The sequence below is a fragment of the Canis lupus genome, chromosome 3 (assembly GCF_011100685.1).
Source record: "Canis lupus familiaris isolate Mischka breed German Shepherd chromosome 3, alternate assembly UU_Cfam_GSD_1.0, whole genome shotgun sequence".
In the NCBI taxonomy this organism is placed as follows: Eukaryota; Metazoa; Chordata; class Mammalia; order Carnivora; family Canidae; genus Canis; species Canis lupus.
The window spans coordinates 72,957,364-72,975,179 of record NC_049224.1 but is presented as its reverse complement, the minus strand read 5'-3'; the positions used below and the strand labels follow the sequence as shown (position 1 = coordinate 72,975,179).

Genomic DNA, 17,816 nt, shown 5'->3' with positions numbered 1-17,816 from the left:
TTTTTGTGGTGGTGATTGTTATTTATTTCTCCTCTTCCTTTCATGATTTTGTATATTTGGATCCTCTCTTTTTCGATGAGTCTGGCTGGAGGTTTATTAATTTTGTTGATCTTTTCGAAGAACCAGCTCAGGGTTCATTGATCTGTCCTATTATTTTTTTCGTTTCTGTATCATTTATTTCTGTTCTGATCTTTGTCATTTCCTCCCTTTTGCTAGGTTTGAGTTTTGTCTCCTTTTTCTAGCTTCTTAGTCTTTGTTATTTTTTTTATTTTTATTTTTTAAATTAAATTTAATTTTTTAATTCTACCATTCTTTTTTTTAAGATTCTATTTATTTATTCATGAGAGACAGAGGCAGAGGGAGAAGCAAGCAGGCTCCATGCAGGGAGCTCCATGTGGGACTGGATCCTGGGACTTCAGGGTCAACGCCCTGGGCCAAAGGCAGGTGCTAAACCCCTGAGCCACCCAGGGATCCCAGTCTTTGTTATTTTTAAATTAGGTTCTTTGCTTTCTTATTATTGAGTTGTAAGAGAGTACAGGGAACTTTTAAAACTTCCACGTAATTTCCTTGTAAGGCTTATTTATTGTGCTTCATTATTAATTTTGTGAATGGCCTAATTCCTTGGGAAGAAAGGTAGTTTTTTTAGAAAAATCTCTTGTACAACAGTATAGTGTTTTCTTTATTGCAGATTATTATGTCTTTTTGCATGTGTTTGTTTGTATTTTGTGCTTGTTTATTTTAAAACTTTATTTTGGAATAATTTTTGATATATGGGTAGGTTGCAAAGGCAATATGGAGTTACTGTATACCTGTCACCCATTTCCCTCTAATGTTAGCATCTTATTTAACCATGGTACATTTGTCAAGACTAAGAGATTAACAATGGTGTACTACTGTTAACTAATATTAAACTCCAGACTTTATTTGAATATTAGTTTTTATTTAAAAAAGTTTTTTAATTAATTAATTTTTAAAATAATTTTTGTTTTTAATTGGGCTCCATACCCAACATGGGGCTTGAACTCACAACTCTGGGATTAAGAATTGCATGCTCTACTGACTGAGGCAGCCAGGCACACATGGATATTAGTTTTTCTTTCTTTCTTCCTTCCTTTTTTTTTTTTTTTTAAAGATTTTATTTATTTGAGAGAGTGAGTAAGAAAGCACAAGCAGGAAGAGTGGCAGGCAAAGGGAGAGGGAGAAGCAGGTTCCCTGCTTAGCAGGGGTGTGGGACTCTATCCCAGGAACCTGGGAGCTGACCTGAGCTGAAGGTAGATGCTTAACTGACTGAGCCACCCAGGTGCCCCTGGATATTAGTTTTTCTACTAAGGTTCTTTTCCCATGTGGAATCTTATACAGGATACCACATTGCTTTTAGCATAGTTGTTTTTATGATATGATTTTTCCCCCCACATTTATGCTGTTTATATATGTAACACATAAAACTTAGTTTTATAAAAAACAAAAAACAAAACAAAACAAAAAACTTAGTTTTATAATTTTCTCTGATTATACCTTTTTTTTTCTTAAGATTTTATTTATTCATGAGAGACACACAGAGAGAGAGGCAGAGACATAGGCAGAGGGAGAAGCAGGCTCCATGCAGGAAGCCTGATGCAGGACTTGATCCCAGGACTCTGGGATACACCCTGAGCCAAAGGCAGAGGCTCAACTGCTGAGCCACCCAGATGTCCCTGATTATAACTTTAGTATTTATTACTTATAATCCAATATTTACTGGTACTTTAATTTTTTATATGCTCAAAAGTGATTTTTAGAAGGAAAGTTTGGGGTGCCTGGGTGGCTCAGTTGTTTAAACATTTAACTCTTGATTTTGGCTCAGGTTGTGATTTCATGGTCGTGGGATCAAGCCTGGCTGGCGTTGGACTCTGAGCTGGGTGTGGAGTTTACTTGGGATTCTCTCTTTCTTTCTCCTATTGCTCCTTCCTCTCTCTTAATAAAAAAAAGAAGAAGTAGGGTTTTGAGTAAAGTTAGTACATATCTGTGATTTTCAAATTATGGAGACAAGATCAGATTTTTTTTTAAAAGATTTTATTTATTTATTCATGAGAGACACACAGAGAGAGAGGCAGAGACACAGGCAGAGGGAGAAGCAGGCTCCATGCAGAGAGCCGGATGTGGGACTTGATCCCAGGACTCCAGGATCATGCCCTGGGCCAAAGGCAGGTGCCAAACCGCTGAGCCACCCAGGGATCCCCAAGATCAGATTTTTAAAATTTCAACAGAATATACTTAATACTGTTATAAAGAGTGATTTGTCATTTTCTGTTTGTGTTTTTCAGCAAAAGAAGCATTTGAGAAGAAGGTGTCTCCTATAATAATAGATAATACAAACCTACAGGCATGGGAAATGAAGCCATATGTTTCTTTGGTTTGTACCATAACTTGTCATAAGTCTATAGTAATAAGTTTGAAATTGTTGGGAGATGTTAATTACACAAGTGAATCTCAAGCAAACAATCTTTGGATGGTCTGTAACCGAACTTTCTCTGGTCTTAAGCAAAATGAGAAAAATAGAAATAGTTTTTGCATAAAGCTAAATTTATTCAGTTTTCAAATTAGGAGATTTAATTTTTAAATCCTGTGATTTCATTTTTGATGTCTTTTATGAAAAAGTAATGGTATTATGATTTTATGTTTGTATATACATAATAAATTATAATTTTATGTTTGTATGAGTATATATATGTGTGTGTGTGTGCATGTATATGTATGTATATACACAGAAAATATTTTTCCTTATTGCTGTTACTTGGCAGATTCAATATTGGTGGATCTTTGTAGTGACCAAATTTCTTTGGATTTTGCTCTTCTGATAAGTTCAGACTTTTATAAATTCAACTCTTTCCAGCTCTCCAAATTTGCCAAGATTCTTTTTTTGTCTTTTGCCTTGCTTTGATGTCACCTTTTTCAGGAAGTTAGTATTTTTTAATTTACTAAAAAGCTCTTTCTGTTTTAATGGCATTCTGGTTTACTTCTGTGATACCGTTAAACATGCTGCTTTTATCAGTAGGCCATGAGTTAGCTGACTTTTTTCTATAGTGTCAGATAGTAAGTATTTTAGGTTTTTGTGGGCCACATACAGTCTTTGTTGTAGTATCTCCTTTTTCTTATTTTTCTTTTTAAATAATCCTTTAAAGACATAAAAACTATCCTTAGTGCCTAGGCCGTAGAAATACTGGCTGATGGGCTAAATTTGGCTGTAAGCCATCTATATATTTTTGAGGATAGGTCTGTTGTTTTATTCATCATTGAATCTCCGTGGTATAGCACTGTGCTTTGGCATATAGTAAATATATATTTGTTGAGTTAAAATGGTGAATGAATGAACCTTTTGTGATTATGGGGAATTGTTTATTCCTCCAATATTAGCACATGTCTGGCACATTAAAGCTCAGTTTATGTTTTTTCAGTTAATGAATGTCCTTCTTTTATGTCCTCAGCATATCCAATCTGTTCCTCCTTTGCTGTCTAGTGCACTTGTACTGTTTTGAAGGTGTGACTCTTCATTTTTTGAATAAAATTAATGTCCTTTGAGAGCAAATGAGATTTTACTTCTGTGCGGGGGCAGTAGAGGGAACAAAGACTCAATTTTAGTACATTGGGAATTGAAATTCAGTTTGCTTTCTGGCCTCAGGAGTTCCTGATTTCTAGCCTAACGTATTTATCATGGGTAATATTTTCTCCCTTAACCTTACTTGACTTTTCTGTAAGTTTCCCTTAGCTTCCTACTGTCATCTTAGAAAGTTCTTTAATACTCATTTTTCTATATAGAAAATAAAGAAGGCTTTACATTACTGTGTTACTGATTTTTATTTAGCCTTCAGGCTTCCATAATATTTTTCTTTCCCTTTTTTCTTATATAATTGAAATTATGAAGCTATTTTCCAATATTGATTCCCTTTCTCTCCCCAACTCTACTTAGAAATATGAAGAACTGCTGCTTATCATAGAATATCAAATTCATTTTTTTCTTCAAAAGGAAGTAGCTATAACAGTTACTGTAGAGAAGAGGATCACTTTTTGCTCCTTTTGGCAGCAAGATAATGAGAGCTGTGGGGGAGTGGAATAGATTGGAGATAACAGTCTATTACTATCATGACTATCACTTACAAAAGTAGTTGAGTAGTGAGTTGGGGTTAAGTAGCAAGCATTCAGATATGCTTAGTGGCACCTGGCAAAACTTACTACTTTGCTTTAAATATATATATATATATAGTTTCCCTTGTGAGCTATTTATAGTTTAACATAAATCACAATCCTCCCAAGTAATATAACATTATTAAGATTTGCCTATTGAGGGATCCCTGGGTGGCGTAGCGGTTTGGCGCCTGCCTTTGGCCCAGGGCGCGATCCTGGAGAGCCGGGATCGAATCCCACGTCGGGCTCCCGGTGCATGGAGCCTGCTCCTCCCTCTGCCTATGTCTCTGCCTCTCTCTCTCTCTCTCTCTCTCTATCATAAATAAAAAAAAAAAAAAAAAAAGATTTGCCTATTGATATGGGAGTTGAAAAAAGTCTTTATGTTCATAGCCTCTCCTCCCCCCCACCTAGGTATGTGTATTCATTTAAAATTAATTTGATCCTAAGAGCTGTAGGGCACTCCTTTAGGTAATTAGAGACCGGGGGTGTTGCCAGCCCCTGAATAAAGTATAAAAATTTGGTACTGAGGTAAGGAGATGAAAGTGAGTAGAGTCATTACCGGGTGTTATGTCACTTACTTAGGTTGATTGGGGGCTTTTCTGTCAGAATGACAAAATAGCAATGAATTCTTTGCATCTTGTCAGAAAACTGAGGGGATCAGTAGTGGGAGATGAGGTCAGAGGTGTAATGGTAGTTGGGAGAGATGGTAGGGCACATTATAGAAGGGCTCATTGGCTCATGTAAGAATTTTAGATTTTTACCTTAAATGACATGGAAGTTGTATTAATCTGCTCAGGCTGCCATAGTAAGATACCACAGACTCTGTGTCTTAAACAACAGAGATTTATTTTCTCACAGTTCTGGATGCTTGAAATCCTGGGTCAAGGTCTGACAGGGTTGGTTTCTGGGTGAGAATTGTTTTCCTGGCTTATAGATGGTTGCCTTCTTGCCGTTTTCTCTTATGGTGAATAATGAATTTTGATGTCTCTTTTTATTAGCATACAAATCTTGTCAGATCAGAGTTTTACCCTTATATTCTCATTTAACCTTAATTATTTCCATAAAGGCCTTATCTCCAAACACAGTCACATGAGGGGAGTGGGGTTTCAACATACGGGGTTTGAAGGGACATGGCCACTTAGTCCATAACAGGGTTTTGAGCAGAGTAATGACGTGATCCAGCTATTAACAGGATTGCTATAGTGCAGTGTTCAGAATAGACTTGGGGTTTGGGCAGTAGCGAGGATGGAAGCAGGGAGACTAATTAGAAGACTGTAGTGGTAATTAAAGTAAGAAATCCTATGGCATAGACCAACATGGTGGCAGTGAAGGTGACAGTGAATAGTGGTTAGATTCTGGATATATTTTGAAAGTAGAGCCAACTGAATTTCTTACTAGATTGACATGGATGTGAAAGAGAGGAGTTCATTGTGACATACAGGTTGGTTTTTGGCCTGTGTAATTAGAGGTTGTCATGAGCTGAGAATGATGGAGAAGGGTTCAGATAAGATAGTTTTGTGGTGGGTATGGGGTAATGGATTTCGCAAGTTTAGGTTTGAATATGTTAAATTTGTTGAATAGGTCTTTGAATCTTTGAACTTGGAGTTCAGGAGTGAATTCTGAGCTAAAGATATGCATCTTAGAGTTACTACTATATGGGTGATACTCAAAGCCAAGGAATGGGATGATACTACCAAAGTAGTGAGTATAGATTCGAGTAGAGGATGAAGGATTAAGTCAAGGACTAAGTGGGAAGAGGTCTGGACATAAAAGAAGGTCTAGCAAAAAAGAGTGAGAACACCCTTCCAGTGGGACAGGAGGAAAAACCAAGAGTGTAGGAAGAAAGTGTCAGGAGAGGGAGTGATGAACTGTGACAAATGCTGAGAGTCAAGTTAGGACTGAGAATTAACCATAGCATTTTTCAGTGTGGAAGTAATTTATGGTCTTGATGGGCAGTTTGAGAGGGATAGCCAATTGGAGTGGGTTGGTTTTTTAAAATATTTTTATTTATTTATTTATTGGGGGGGCGGAGAGAGAGAGAGAGAGACAAGAGAGAGAGAGAAAAGCAGGCTCCTTGCAGGGAGCCTGACGTGGGACTCGATCCTGGGTCTCTAGGATCATGCCCTGAGCTGAAGCTAAACTGCTAAGCCACCGGGGCTGCCCTGGAGTGGGTTTAAGAGAGGTGAGAGGAATTGGAGACAGTGTAGTAATTATTTTGAGACATTTTCCTACAAAAGAGAACAGGAAAATGGGGAGATCACTGGCCAGGGGAAGGAGATTAAGAATAAGGTGGGAGAAATAACTGAATGTGATGAGACTGATTCAAGGAGGGTGTGTGTGGAATTAATGCCACCTCAGAAAGAGGAGCCAGTTGCTAAACTCAGTTACCCTTGAGGTAGAGAGAGGAGATGGATCTAGTATACAAGCGTAGGGCATGGCTCTTAGATTATAGCCATATTAGAGGTTTGAAAAATAGAATAAGCTATTATTTAAAATAGTTTTTTTTTTTTTTTTTTTTAAAGATTTAGTTTATTTATTCATGAGAGACCTGGAGTGAGAGGCAGAGACAGAGGCAGAGGGAGAAGCAGGCTCATGCAGGGAGCCTGATGTGGGACTCAATCCCAGGACCTGGGATCATGCCCTGAGCCAAAGGTAGATGCTAAACCACAGAGTTTCCCAGGCGTCCCTAAAATAGTTTTAAAGTTATAAAAGTAGTACATGTATGGTATCCAAATTATAAAAAAGAATGCTAAAAAGCCCTACGGCCTCAAGGTAGATGCTTTTAACAATATTTTTGAGACTCTTTCTAGAAGTTTTCGATACATGTAAAAATGTGTGAATAATTCTTTTTTACCCAAGTGGAAATTCTGTATCCTACTTTCTTAACAGTTTATATTGGGACCTTTTCTCATCAGCACATACAGCATTTTTTAAATTGCTGTATTTGCATTGTATGGTTGTACCTTCATTTATTAGCCAGTTGCATATTTATAGTCACTGTGTTATCTTCTTTTGCTATAAAAAATAATGGTGAACTGGATATCCTGTGTGTGTGAATATGTGTGTGTATTTACACTCTTAAATAATTATTTTAGTAGCCTAGCTTTCTGGAAATTAATTGCTGGGTCAAAGAGATTGTACCTTTTGCCAGTTTAACAAACTTATGACAATTAGATAATCTTTTAGATTCTTTCAGTTTTAACATGCTGTGTGTTTGGAAACAATGCATTTAATTTCATGAAAGTATTATTTTTAAATACATTTGTCTTTTTTGTATGTAGTCTCAAAAACATAAATATAAAGTCCTTTTCCGGGAACCGGACACGTGGTGGAAATTCAAACCAAAGGAACTTGCGAGGTAAAATTTAAAGACTATCTAACATGTTTTTAATTTTATGGCAGTGATAGAAAGTTCATCTAGATTTTTTCTCCCTATAAATAATGAAACAAAATGGATTAGATTGCAATGTTGTTAACAAATTTTGTATTTCTTGTAGACCTTTTTCAATTTATGAAGAGTTTGTATCTTTTTGTTCTTAATACTGAGTTAATAGAAAAATTCCAATTGTCTTATATAGTCAGTACTTTATTACTAACTAATAGTATAATGTCAATATCTGAAATTAGAACAGACTCTGGGGTTTGGCATACCTGAACCATGTATTACTGGGAGGAACAAAATCATTGTAGTTGCCTAGTGACTGAGAATACTGAAAGGAAGTGAGAAAACTGTAGGTGGAAAAGGTAGCAAATGTCCAGCTGTGCGGGTATTGTACAACCCTCCCCCTTCCTTGCCCTTCTCCCAAAGGTTATACTTTTTAATATGATTGTTTGACTTACATGAAAGTGTTACTTAGGACATGGACACACAATGTATTTTGCTTTGTGCTTTGTATTCCCTTAGGGATAACCCTAACTTGATTTTTTTTTTTTTTTTTTCCTAACTTGATTTTGGTTGGTATTTTCTTCTTGGTCATTTTAGCTAATTTCTTTCTTTTTTTTTTTTTTTTTTTTTTGAAGGTTCTAGTGTAGTTTTATTTATTTAGAACTGTGTAGAGTTGTCATCTATCATATATATATTATACAGTAATATTCAAATACCTACACTAACATAACTTACTGACCCATTCTAATACTAAACACAGACTAATTCTATAATAACAATAAAAACAAAGCCAGTGAGTTTATTTTAGAAAGTTTAAATTCAGGACATTATTTCACAATTTGGAAATCTGAGTAATCCAACTTTAAGATGACCTTCTCATTCCTGAAGTTTGCTCTGTCGATGTGTGATTTGGGACTTCCTTTTGTTTCAAGCCATTCCTGCATAAGATGCACTTTGGAGATGGGACCTTGCAATTGTCCTTGCACTGTGCCCTGGTCAGTGTTCTGGACCCAGCCAACCAATCCCAGCTTTTTACCCTCAGCCTGAGTGTACTTGTGGAAAAACACCCCTTGGACCTTCCCAAAAATTTCATAATCCACTGATATCAGGGTGTCCCCTTCTGCCATGTTCATGCCCACACCCTCCTCGGCCTCCTCTCGGGCGTTCGGGACAGCACGGCCGACCAGCACGCCCACGGTTCCCACTGCAGGGTAGCCTCGGCCCATTTTAGCTAATTTCAATGCTAACTAAAGGACAACCTAATTTTAGTATATTCATTATATTGTGCAACCATCACCCCTATCTTATTAGTGTATATTTCCATCAGCTCAGAAAGAAACCCCATACCAGTTTTTGGTCACTCCCAATTCTCCCTTTCCTTTGGCAACCGCTAGTTTGCTTTTCTGTCTCTACGGATTTGTCTCTTCTGGACATTGCATATAAATGGAGTCATATAATTTGTGGCCTTTTGTGTCTGGATTCTTTCACTTAGCATCATGTTTCAAGGTTCATCCATGTTGGAGCATGTATCAGCACCTCATTCCATTTTATATGTTTTTGATACATTACTAGATTTTTCCCCCCAATATTTTGCTTAGGATTTTTGCCTCTGTATAATTGAGTGAGGTTGACCAGTAGTTTTTTTTCTTTCTTGCCCTTTCTTGCCTGGCTTTGGTATCATAGTTTTAGGTTGGTAAAAGTAATTGGGAAGTATTTCTTCTTTTTCTCTTTTCTGAGTTTATGTAGGTTTGGATATTTGATAGAACTTACTTAGGAAACCTTCGACCTGGTGTTTTCTTTGTGAGAAGTTTCAGTTGGAGTTTGTCCATTACACCTAAGTTTCCAAATTTATTAAGACTTTATTAAAACAATTATAGTATTCACTTAACCATTTACATCTTTGTTGCATCCATACTTAAGTTCCCCTTTTTAATCTGAATACGTTTATGTGTATCTTCCTTCTTTTTTTCTTGATTATTCTCACCAAAGATCAGATTTTTTTATTAGCTTTTTCAAATAAACATTTCTTTGCTCCTTTGATCTTTCCATTATAAGTTTGTTTTATATTCAGTTTATTTTTGCTTCTTTTTTTTTTTAATTTTTTTTAAAATTTTTAATTTATTTATGATAGTCACACAGAGAGAGGAGAGAGGCTGAGACACAGGCAGAGGGAGAAGCAGGCTCCATGCACCGGGAGCCCGACGTGGGATTCGATCCCAGCTCTCCAGGATCGCGCCCTGGGCCAAAGGCAGGCGCCAAACCGCTGCGCCACCCAGGGATCCCCATTTTTGCTTCTTTTTTATTCTACTTTCTTTGCCTTTAAAAAAAATCTATTTTGCTTTGTTTATTCTGTTTTTTTTTTTAAAGGTTTTATTTATTTATTCATGAGAGACACAGAGAGAGGTAGAGACGTAGCAGAGGGAGAAGCAGGCTCCCTGTGAAGAGCCTGATATGGCACTTGATCCCAGGGATCATGCCCCATGCTGACAGACGCTCAACTGCTGAGCCACCCAGGCATCCCTATTCTGTTATTTTTTATAAGGTTTCACCTGAAGGTTTAGGCTATTTTCTTCTTTTTTTTTTTTTTAAGGTTTTATTTATTTATTCATGAGAGACTCATACAGAGAGAGAGAGAGAGAGAGAGAGAGAGAGAGGCAGAGACACAGGCAGAGGGAGAAAAGCAGGCTCCATGCAGGGAGCCTGATGTGGGACTCGATCCTGGGTCTCCAGAATCACGCCCTGAGCAGAAGGCAGGCTCTAAACTGCTGCGCCACCCAGGGATCCCCTAGGCTATTTTCTTACATGAGCATTTGATGCTATAAATTAGATGCTCCTAGAATTTTAATATATAATATTAATATATCATACTTTCTTTTTATCATTTATCCTCTAATTTGCATTATGGTTGATTTTACCTTTTAACCCTTGGGTTATTTAAAACTATGTTTTTAAATTTGTGAACAGATGGTGTTTAAATTTTATTTTTTAAGAGATTCATTTTCAACCTAACTGTAGTAGTTAAGATTTTGCCATTTGTGTGATACTAATTCTCTGATATTTTAAAAGATATATTTTATGGCCTAGTTCATTGTCATTTTTAATAAATGTTTCATGTTTGCTTGATAAAGATGTATAGTAGTTATATATAAATCATGTTTATTCTGTTGGTTACATCTTCTATAGCTTTACCTTTTAAAAAATTTGCTTGATTAGATTAGTGCTTAAGACAGGAATGAGGAAATCTGTATGAGAGGCATGTGTTGAAACCTCCTTCTATTATGTTGAGTATGTCAGTTTCTTATAAATCTGCCTATTTTCACTTTATGTATCCTGAGGATATTTTTTGATGTGCTTATAAGCTTAAAGGTTTTGTATCTGTCTAATTGAACCTTTTATCTTTGGCAAGTGACTTTCTTTTATCCTTAATATTAATTTTTAATATGAAATCTAATTTGTCTAATATTAATAGAACTATACCAGTTTCCTTTTAGGATTTGAGTGTTACTTCTTTTTTTCATACTTTTACTTTTCACTTTTCTGTGTCTTTACATTTAGGCGTATCTCTCTTTTTTATTTTTTAATGATTTTATCTATTTATTCATGAGAGACACAGAGAGAGAGAGAGAGAGAGAGAGAGAGAGAGAGAGGCAGAGACACAGGCAGAGGGAGAAGCAGGCTCCACACAGGGACCCTGATGTGGGACTCGATCCCAGGTCTCCAGGATCACGCCCTGGGCTGCAGGCGGTGCTAAACCACTGAGCCACCCGGGCTGCCTTAGGTGTATCTCTTATAACCAATATGACTGGGTTTTGAAAAATCCTCTCTGTCCATCTTTGCCTTTTCATTCCTAAGCGTAATTCTTTTTTGGTTATTCATATAATTGGTCTTGCTTCTTACTGTCTTGCTCTACTTTCTCTTTATCTCACCTTTCCTGTGATTATTTTTCTCCTATCACAGATAACTATATTTGATTTTTCCCCTTTTTATCATGCCTTATTTTGGATTTTTTTCACTGAATGCAGACTTTCTCATTTTTTTCTTTTAATTTGGAAATGGTATATGCTATTTTTATCCTTTTAGTGATTACATTAAAACTTTGATCATGCAAACTTTAAAGTCAAACCATTTTCTTAGCCTTCCTTCAAACATTTTAACTCTGATACTTAACCTCCTTTCCAACTTACATGCTATGATTATGATTGTCCAGGATGTACAGTGTGTGTTTTCACTCAGATAGAGATTGCTTTGTGCTTAACTTTTCTTTTATCATAGATATTTCATCTGGAAATTTCCTTCTGTCTGACATTTATCTTTTAGGATTTTCTTTACAGTGTAGTTCTGATTCATGTCAAACTCCTTTTTTTTTTTTTAAATCTTAAAATTCTTTTATTGCTTTCCTTCTTGTAAGATATTTTCACTGGGTGTATATATTCTAGATTGACAGTTTCTGTTATTGAAGATAACATTTAATTCTCTTTTGACTTCCATTATTGTTAAGTCAGCTGTAATTCTAATACTTCATTTCTTTGTAGATAACTAGGTATTTTTTCCCTTTAATTTCTGGCAGCTTTTAATATCCTCTCTTCATCTTTCGTGTATGACTACTATTTCAGTACCATGTTTCTAGTGGATTTCTTGTTATGTATCTTGTTTGGAATTTGTTGGGCTTCTGAGATCAGGGGATTGATATCTTCGATCAATTCTGGAAAATCTCAGCCATTTTTCTTTAAATTGCTTCTGTCTCATGAACTGTCTTTCTGGGACTTGGATTAGATGTATACTACCTTTTTGCTCTGTCCTCTATGTCTATGTCTCTTAACTTCTCTTTCATATTTTCTATCTCTTTGCTTCTCTGTGATCTGAAACCAGACAAGATTGAGGTAGGTAAATATGAAAGCCAGATTTGCCCAGGTGGCAAATACTAATATTAGCCCTGGGATCCAGATATTAAGCCTTGGATCCAACCCAAGGAAGGAATGTTGCAACTGAGATGTTTTCATTAAGACAAGATCCTTGAGGGACTGAAGCATACCATCTGGCCTCCTGGCAGATGCAAATCCACATGAGGTATGAAGGAAAGCACCCCCAGTTTAAGGCCTAAGGATTCTTATATATTAGGTTCAACTAAATATGAGTTCATAAACAAAACCCACAAAGAAGCTACCATGAGTGAGAGCACAAATGTAATAAATTTCATATTAAGACATCCAGAGACTTCAAATACCAGCAATTTTTTTCCTTTGCTTGAACTTAAACTGTATTAAAACATAAGTTTGCTATAATTGACTTGGAATCCAGTTTTATTTTAACAGGAGGGCCCTTTGGAACTCTAGTCTGCCATAGTGGCATAAGTAGAAGACTGTAGCGGGATTTTTTTTACTTGTTAATAATTAGTCTTAAAGTGATGGTCATATTCTTATGAAATGTTTTTTGCAGAGTTTGGGAATAACTTCTTTTAAAGTTATTTGGATCTGCTGGTTTTTTCCAAGTTGATAAATGATTGGAAAAGATTGTGTGGAATTATTAAAGAAATGGTAATTTAAGACCTCTTGAATAAGATGAAATTAGCATCAACAGTATATATTGTGTTGTAATAAACCAGCTTAGATATTTTTACGTATTAGAAATATCATTTTTTTTGACATTTCATGTTCCAGTCCTAAAAAAAACTTAATTACCGATATTTCTTCTATTTTTTTCTCCCCCGAAACTTTTAGGCGTAATATTCATGGGGTAAGCAAAGAAAAAATAACAAGAATGTTGGAACATTATCAGCGTTTTGTTTCAGTGCCAATAATTATGAGTTCTTCAGTTCCAGAGAAAATTGAACGTGTTGCGTTGTGTGCATATTCTTGTGAGGACAGAAATACTAGGTAGGTTAAAGTTCCTGTGTACAAAAATTCAGTTTGAAATATAATTTAAAAGAATTAAAAGGAATAATTTTGGAGCTTGTGAAATCACTGCCAAATAACTTTAAAAATAAAAGTAGATGTATATTATTTATAGAGCTTAGATATAGTTTTACCTACAGCAAGGTGTATATGGTTAGCAAGAGAACTGAAGGTATATATGCAATGACATGGGAGTTTTTACATTGTCCTCAGGGTTTTGTGAGTCCATGTTTATACTGTGAATACTCCTGCCTTCTTTATGTAACTGCCTGCTATTCCAGTATTTATCTGTTATTGCCTATTGTTATTTTATATATAGTTACATCACTTCTTAATTTCTATAGGTATTTGTAAAAATACTCTTTCAAATTAGTATTATAAAAATTAATTATTTATGGTATACCCTGACTAAGTAATACAAGTCATAGCCTTTTGAAAGTTTGCAGTCCAGCATAGTACTGATTCTATTAAACATTTAGGATATATGAACAATTGAATAGATAGGTGAGTTAAGGAATAGCCTTAAATATAAGGTAGAAGTCTAAATTGCCCACACTTTTTGTTGATAAGGAATGGTGGTTGAGGCTCTGTTAAAAAGGAGTTGGGAAGAGAAAATTCATAAATGCTCTTTTATTGAAGAGCAGTGTGGCAAAGTGGTTTAGATAGAGCATGTGCTCCTGAGCTATGAGTTTCTGGCTTTGTAATCTTTGACAAATTAGAGAGTGTCTCTATACTCAGCTCTTCATTTCTAAAATGGCAATAACACTTTGCTCTTAAGAATCCCATAAGGATCATGAATTAATACTCTAACGAGACAGAATAGCATCTGGCATATAGAAAACTCAGTGTTAGATGTGATTTCATTGAGGAAGGCTTCATGGGAGAGTTGGGACTTCGAGAACTCCTGGAAGAAAGAAAGAAAGAAAGAAAGAAAGAAAGAAAGAGAGAGAGAGAGAGAGAGAGAAAGAAAGAAAGAAAAGAAAGAAAGAAAGAAGAAAGAAAGACAAAGAAAGAAAGAAAGAAAGAAAAGAAAGAAAGAGGGGCTCAGTTGGGAAAGAGGGGCTCAGTTGGTTAAGTGTCTGACTCTTGATTTCTACTCAGGTCCTGATCCCAGGGTTGTGAGATTGAGCCCTGCCTCTGAGCTTAGCTGACTGCTTGAGAATTCTCTCTCCCTTTCCCTTCGTTCCTCCCTCCCCCTCTAAAAAGAGAGAAAGGAAGAGGAGTTGATCAGTTGACTTAAGGAAAAAGCACTGAAATTAAAAGTGTAATGATTAGGCAAAAGTGCTTTAAGTCTGAGGTTAACATTGAGGATGGTTTTAAAAAATTTAACAGTTGACATTTCAAATGACAGCTCTCCTCCCTTTGTTTCATTTCTTTTAGTTGTGCACATCATGTTGACTCTTTGTCACTTTGTAAATGAAGCTTAAGCATTTTCCTCTGTAGCAAATGACAAGTGTTATAAAGGCATATATATTAAATACTTTTGAAAGAAACCATGGAGCTGGTGTCCCCTCTAGGAACAAATTTAGATTCTTAACTTTAATATTTAATGCACATGAACACCTTAACTGAAAATCTCATGCTTATTATTTAATTTGAAAAAAGTTTGCTTCCTACATGCCAAGCATTGTGTTAGGTGTTGGGGTTACAATAAAGTGTTCTAATGTACTAGGTAAAGATCAGATGAGCTTTTGTAATTTAATGTAGTTTATTTATAGAAGTTTTAGAATGAATGTTAAGTGCCTTGTCTTTCAGTTGAATGCTTCTTTAAATCATAATGTTAATGACCACATTAAGAGACTTCCTTATAATACTTTAAAAAAAATCTTACAGCCCAAGAGACAATGAAGATGTTACCTCTGAAAAAGAAGAAAATATTTTATCCTCATCTTTGAAGCATCTAGAGTTAACTGAAGAGAAGAAACTTGAAGTGGCCAAAGAAACTATATTACCTGAGAATGTTACATATCTCTCTAATGGAGATTTAAACAAAGGAAGAACAGAAATAAGTGTTACGAATTCTCAGAATCAGAGTGCTTTTATTCAGGAAGTTTCAGACGTGTATTTTTCTGATTCTGAAAGCAAAGTACAAGCCACAGAAAGTAAAAGAGAAGAGCAAGTAGAACTGGCTTCTGAAAAAGAATATAGTAAAACTGATGCAGATAGTTTTGTAGAGAGAATGTCACCGAGTACTTGCTGTGGTGAAAATAATCAAGAAGACTATGATCTTTCAGATACTGTGCCATTTCAAAATGAAAAATCTTCACCTGGTGAAACATTAGAAGAAAGAGCCACAGTAAAGAAAAAAGCCTTTGGAAAACAAAAAAGCAAGTCAACTTTGGAAAAGTTCCCAAGACATGAGCTATCAAATTTTGTCGGTGACTGGCCAGTTGATAAGACTATTGGTCAGAGGGCCAAAAGGAACCGAAAAACTGAAAAAGCTTCATCTATACAAAGTGACAAAAAATATAATCGCCCTCAGTCACGCAAAGTATTAGATAATACTCTATCTGCAAATATAGATCATATCCAGCAACGAGAATCTCCAAATGAAAGTACAGAGGATGACAAGAAGTCACAGTATGATGATGCTTCAGAATCTTTCAATTCCTGTCAATATGATACGTATAAAGATACTGAAAAACAGTCATTTAACATTGTGGGTGACTGGCCTTCATCTGATTCCTTAGCTCAGAGAGAGCACAGGTCAAGAATGCCAAAGGATGGTTTAAAGGAACCCAACCTAGAATTTGGAACTAATGACAGTATGAATGAAATAGCCTTCTACATAGCACATGAGACCTGTTGTTGGGGCACAAGCCCTGAAGAATTAAAAACCCTGGGTAGCTCCACTCTAGGGAGTTCTGAAACACTACCCAATAAAGTGACCTGTGAGAATAAGACTTGTCCAAGTAAAAAGATTCATAGACAGCACACATCGTCTCTCACTAGTACCAACAGTGGGCCAACTTTTCCTGGAGTAGTAGGACCACAAACTTCCGTTGAATTTCCAGAAGGAAAACCTAATACAGTCCCTGGAATAGAAGAAGGCATGTGTACCCAGACTGAACCACAGGATTTTGCTCTCTTATGGAAAATAGAAAAGAATAAAATTAATGTTTCAGATTCTGTGAGAGTGTTAACAGGACAATTAGATGGATTTAAACCAAAAGCTTTCAATATTAACACAAAGTTAGATGTTCAAGAAACAATTCCATATAGGGTAATGTATGATAAGAGCACGTATGTTGAAGAAAGTGAGCTTACCAGTGCTGATGAATCTGAAAATCTTAATATTCTTTGTAAACTCTTTGGGTCCTTTTCATTAGAAGCCCTAAAGGACTTATATGAGAGGTGTAACAAAGATATTATTTGGGCCACAAGTCTCTTGTTGGATTCTGAAACAAAATTATGTGAGGATACTGAATTTGAGAATATCCAAAAATCGTACGATGAAGCACAAATTGGGCCATTTTCTCTGGGATTAAATTTGAAGGAAATTATTAGTCAAAGAGGAACTTTGGAAGATTCTAGTTCTGTGCCAGAATTTAGCCATGGCACTGCTGTTAATAACCCTGATGTACAATCTACCTGTGATTCAGAAGAGGGAAACTCAGAGCAGGCAGAAATAAGAGCTATAACTACTGAAAAACCTGTGTTAATAACAGGTTTATTTCCTAATGCCACTCTAGATCTAAAGAATAATAATGAAGTACTTCCCAGTAGTCAGGTAGAACTTCCAGGTCTATATAACATTAAGCAGTCTTTCCCAGGTACTCTAAAACCAACTCTTGCTAAAGATATGAGTGAAATGGAGAAGAATCTAGAAGCCACGGAGATTGGAGACAGTATACATTCTTCTTTGAATTTGTCTGATATTTTAAACTCTGTATCAAGCACTTCAAATCTTGAATTAAATGAAGAACTTGACTTTACTGACTCTCTTGAAATAAAGAAAAATGAAAATCTTCCAAAGGATTATATGAGATTTCCAAGCACTGAAGAATTTATGAATGAAGATGAACAGGAAATGGAAAAAATTCTAATGGCTGAGAGTACTTTCTCAGCTGAAGTTAGTGAAGAAGATAAAACTGAGACGTTGAATCCCATGCCAGTGATGGCCAAATCACTGACCATAGACTGTCTGGAATTGGCATTACCCCCTGAGCTGGCTTTTCAGCTCAATGAATTATTTGGCCCTGTTGGTATTGATTCAGGTAAAGAAAAAACAGATTACCTATATATATGTGTCTTTGTGTGAATAGGCTACAGATTTAGGGTTCTGTCATAATTTTAAAATAATGTCATATGTTAAATGAAAAGGAATTTGTGTTGCCTACCTTATTTTTGACACATTTTTTTTGTAGAGGATTTTTTAA

General features: G+C 35.8%; 1 protein-coding gene and 1 pseudogene across 15 annotated transcripts in view; one reads left to right on the top strand and one right to left on the bottom strand.

The window, feature by feature from the left end:
* The window catches only part of N4BP2 (NEDD4 binding protein 2), a 122,427-nt gene that overhangs the window by 36,455 nt on the left and 68,156 nt on the right, over positions 1-17,816 (top strand). For all 15 annotated transcript variants that reach the window (XR_005357275.1, XR_005357276.1, XM_038533441.1 and 12 more), the window contains 4 exons: positions 2,304-2,392; positions 7,443-7,519; positions 13,264-13,419; positions 15,271-17,654. Coding sequence is in view for 13 of the 15 variants with exons in the window: in XM_038533441.1 (XP_038389369.1) it covers positions 2,304-2,392; positions 7,443-7,519; positions 13,264-13,419; positions 15,271-17,654 (2,706 nt within the window). In the remaining 2 variants the exon portion in view is untranslated. The remainder of the gene's footprint in view (positions 1-2,303; positions 2,393-7,442; positions 7,520-13,263; positions 13,420-15,270; positions 17,655-17,816) is intronic.
* LOC609507 lies at positions 8,346-8,787 on the bottom strand (annotated as a pseudogene).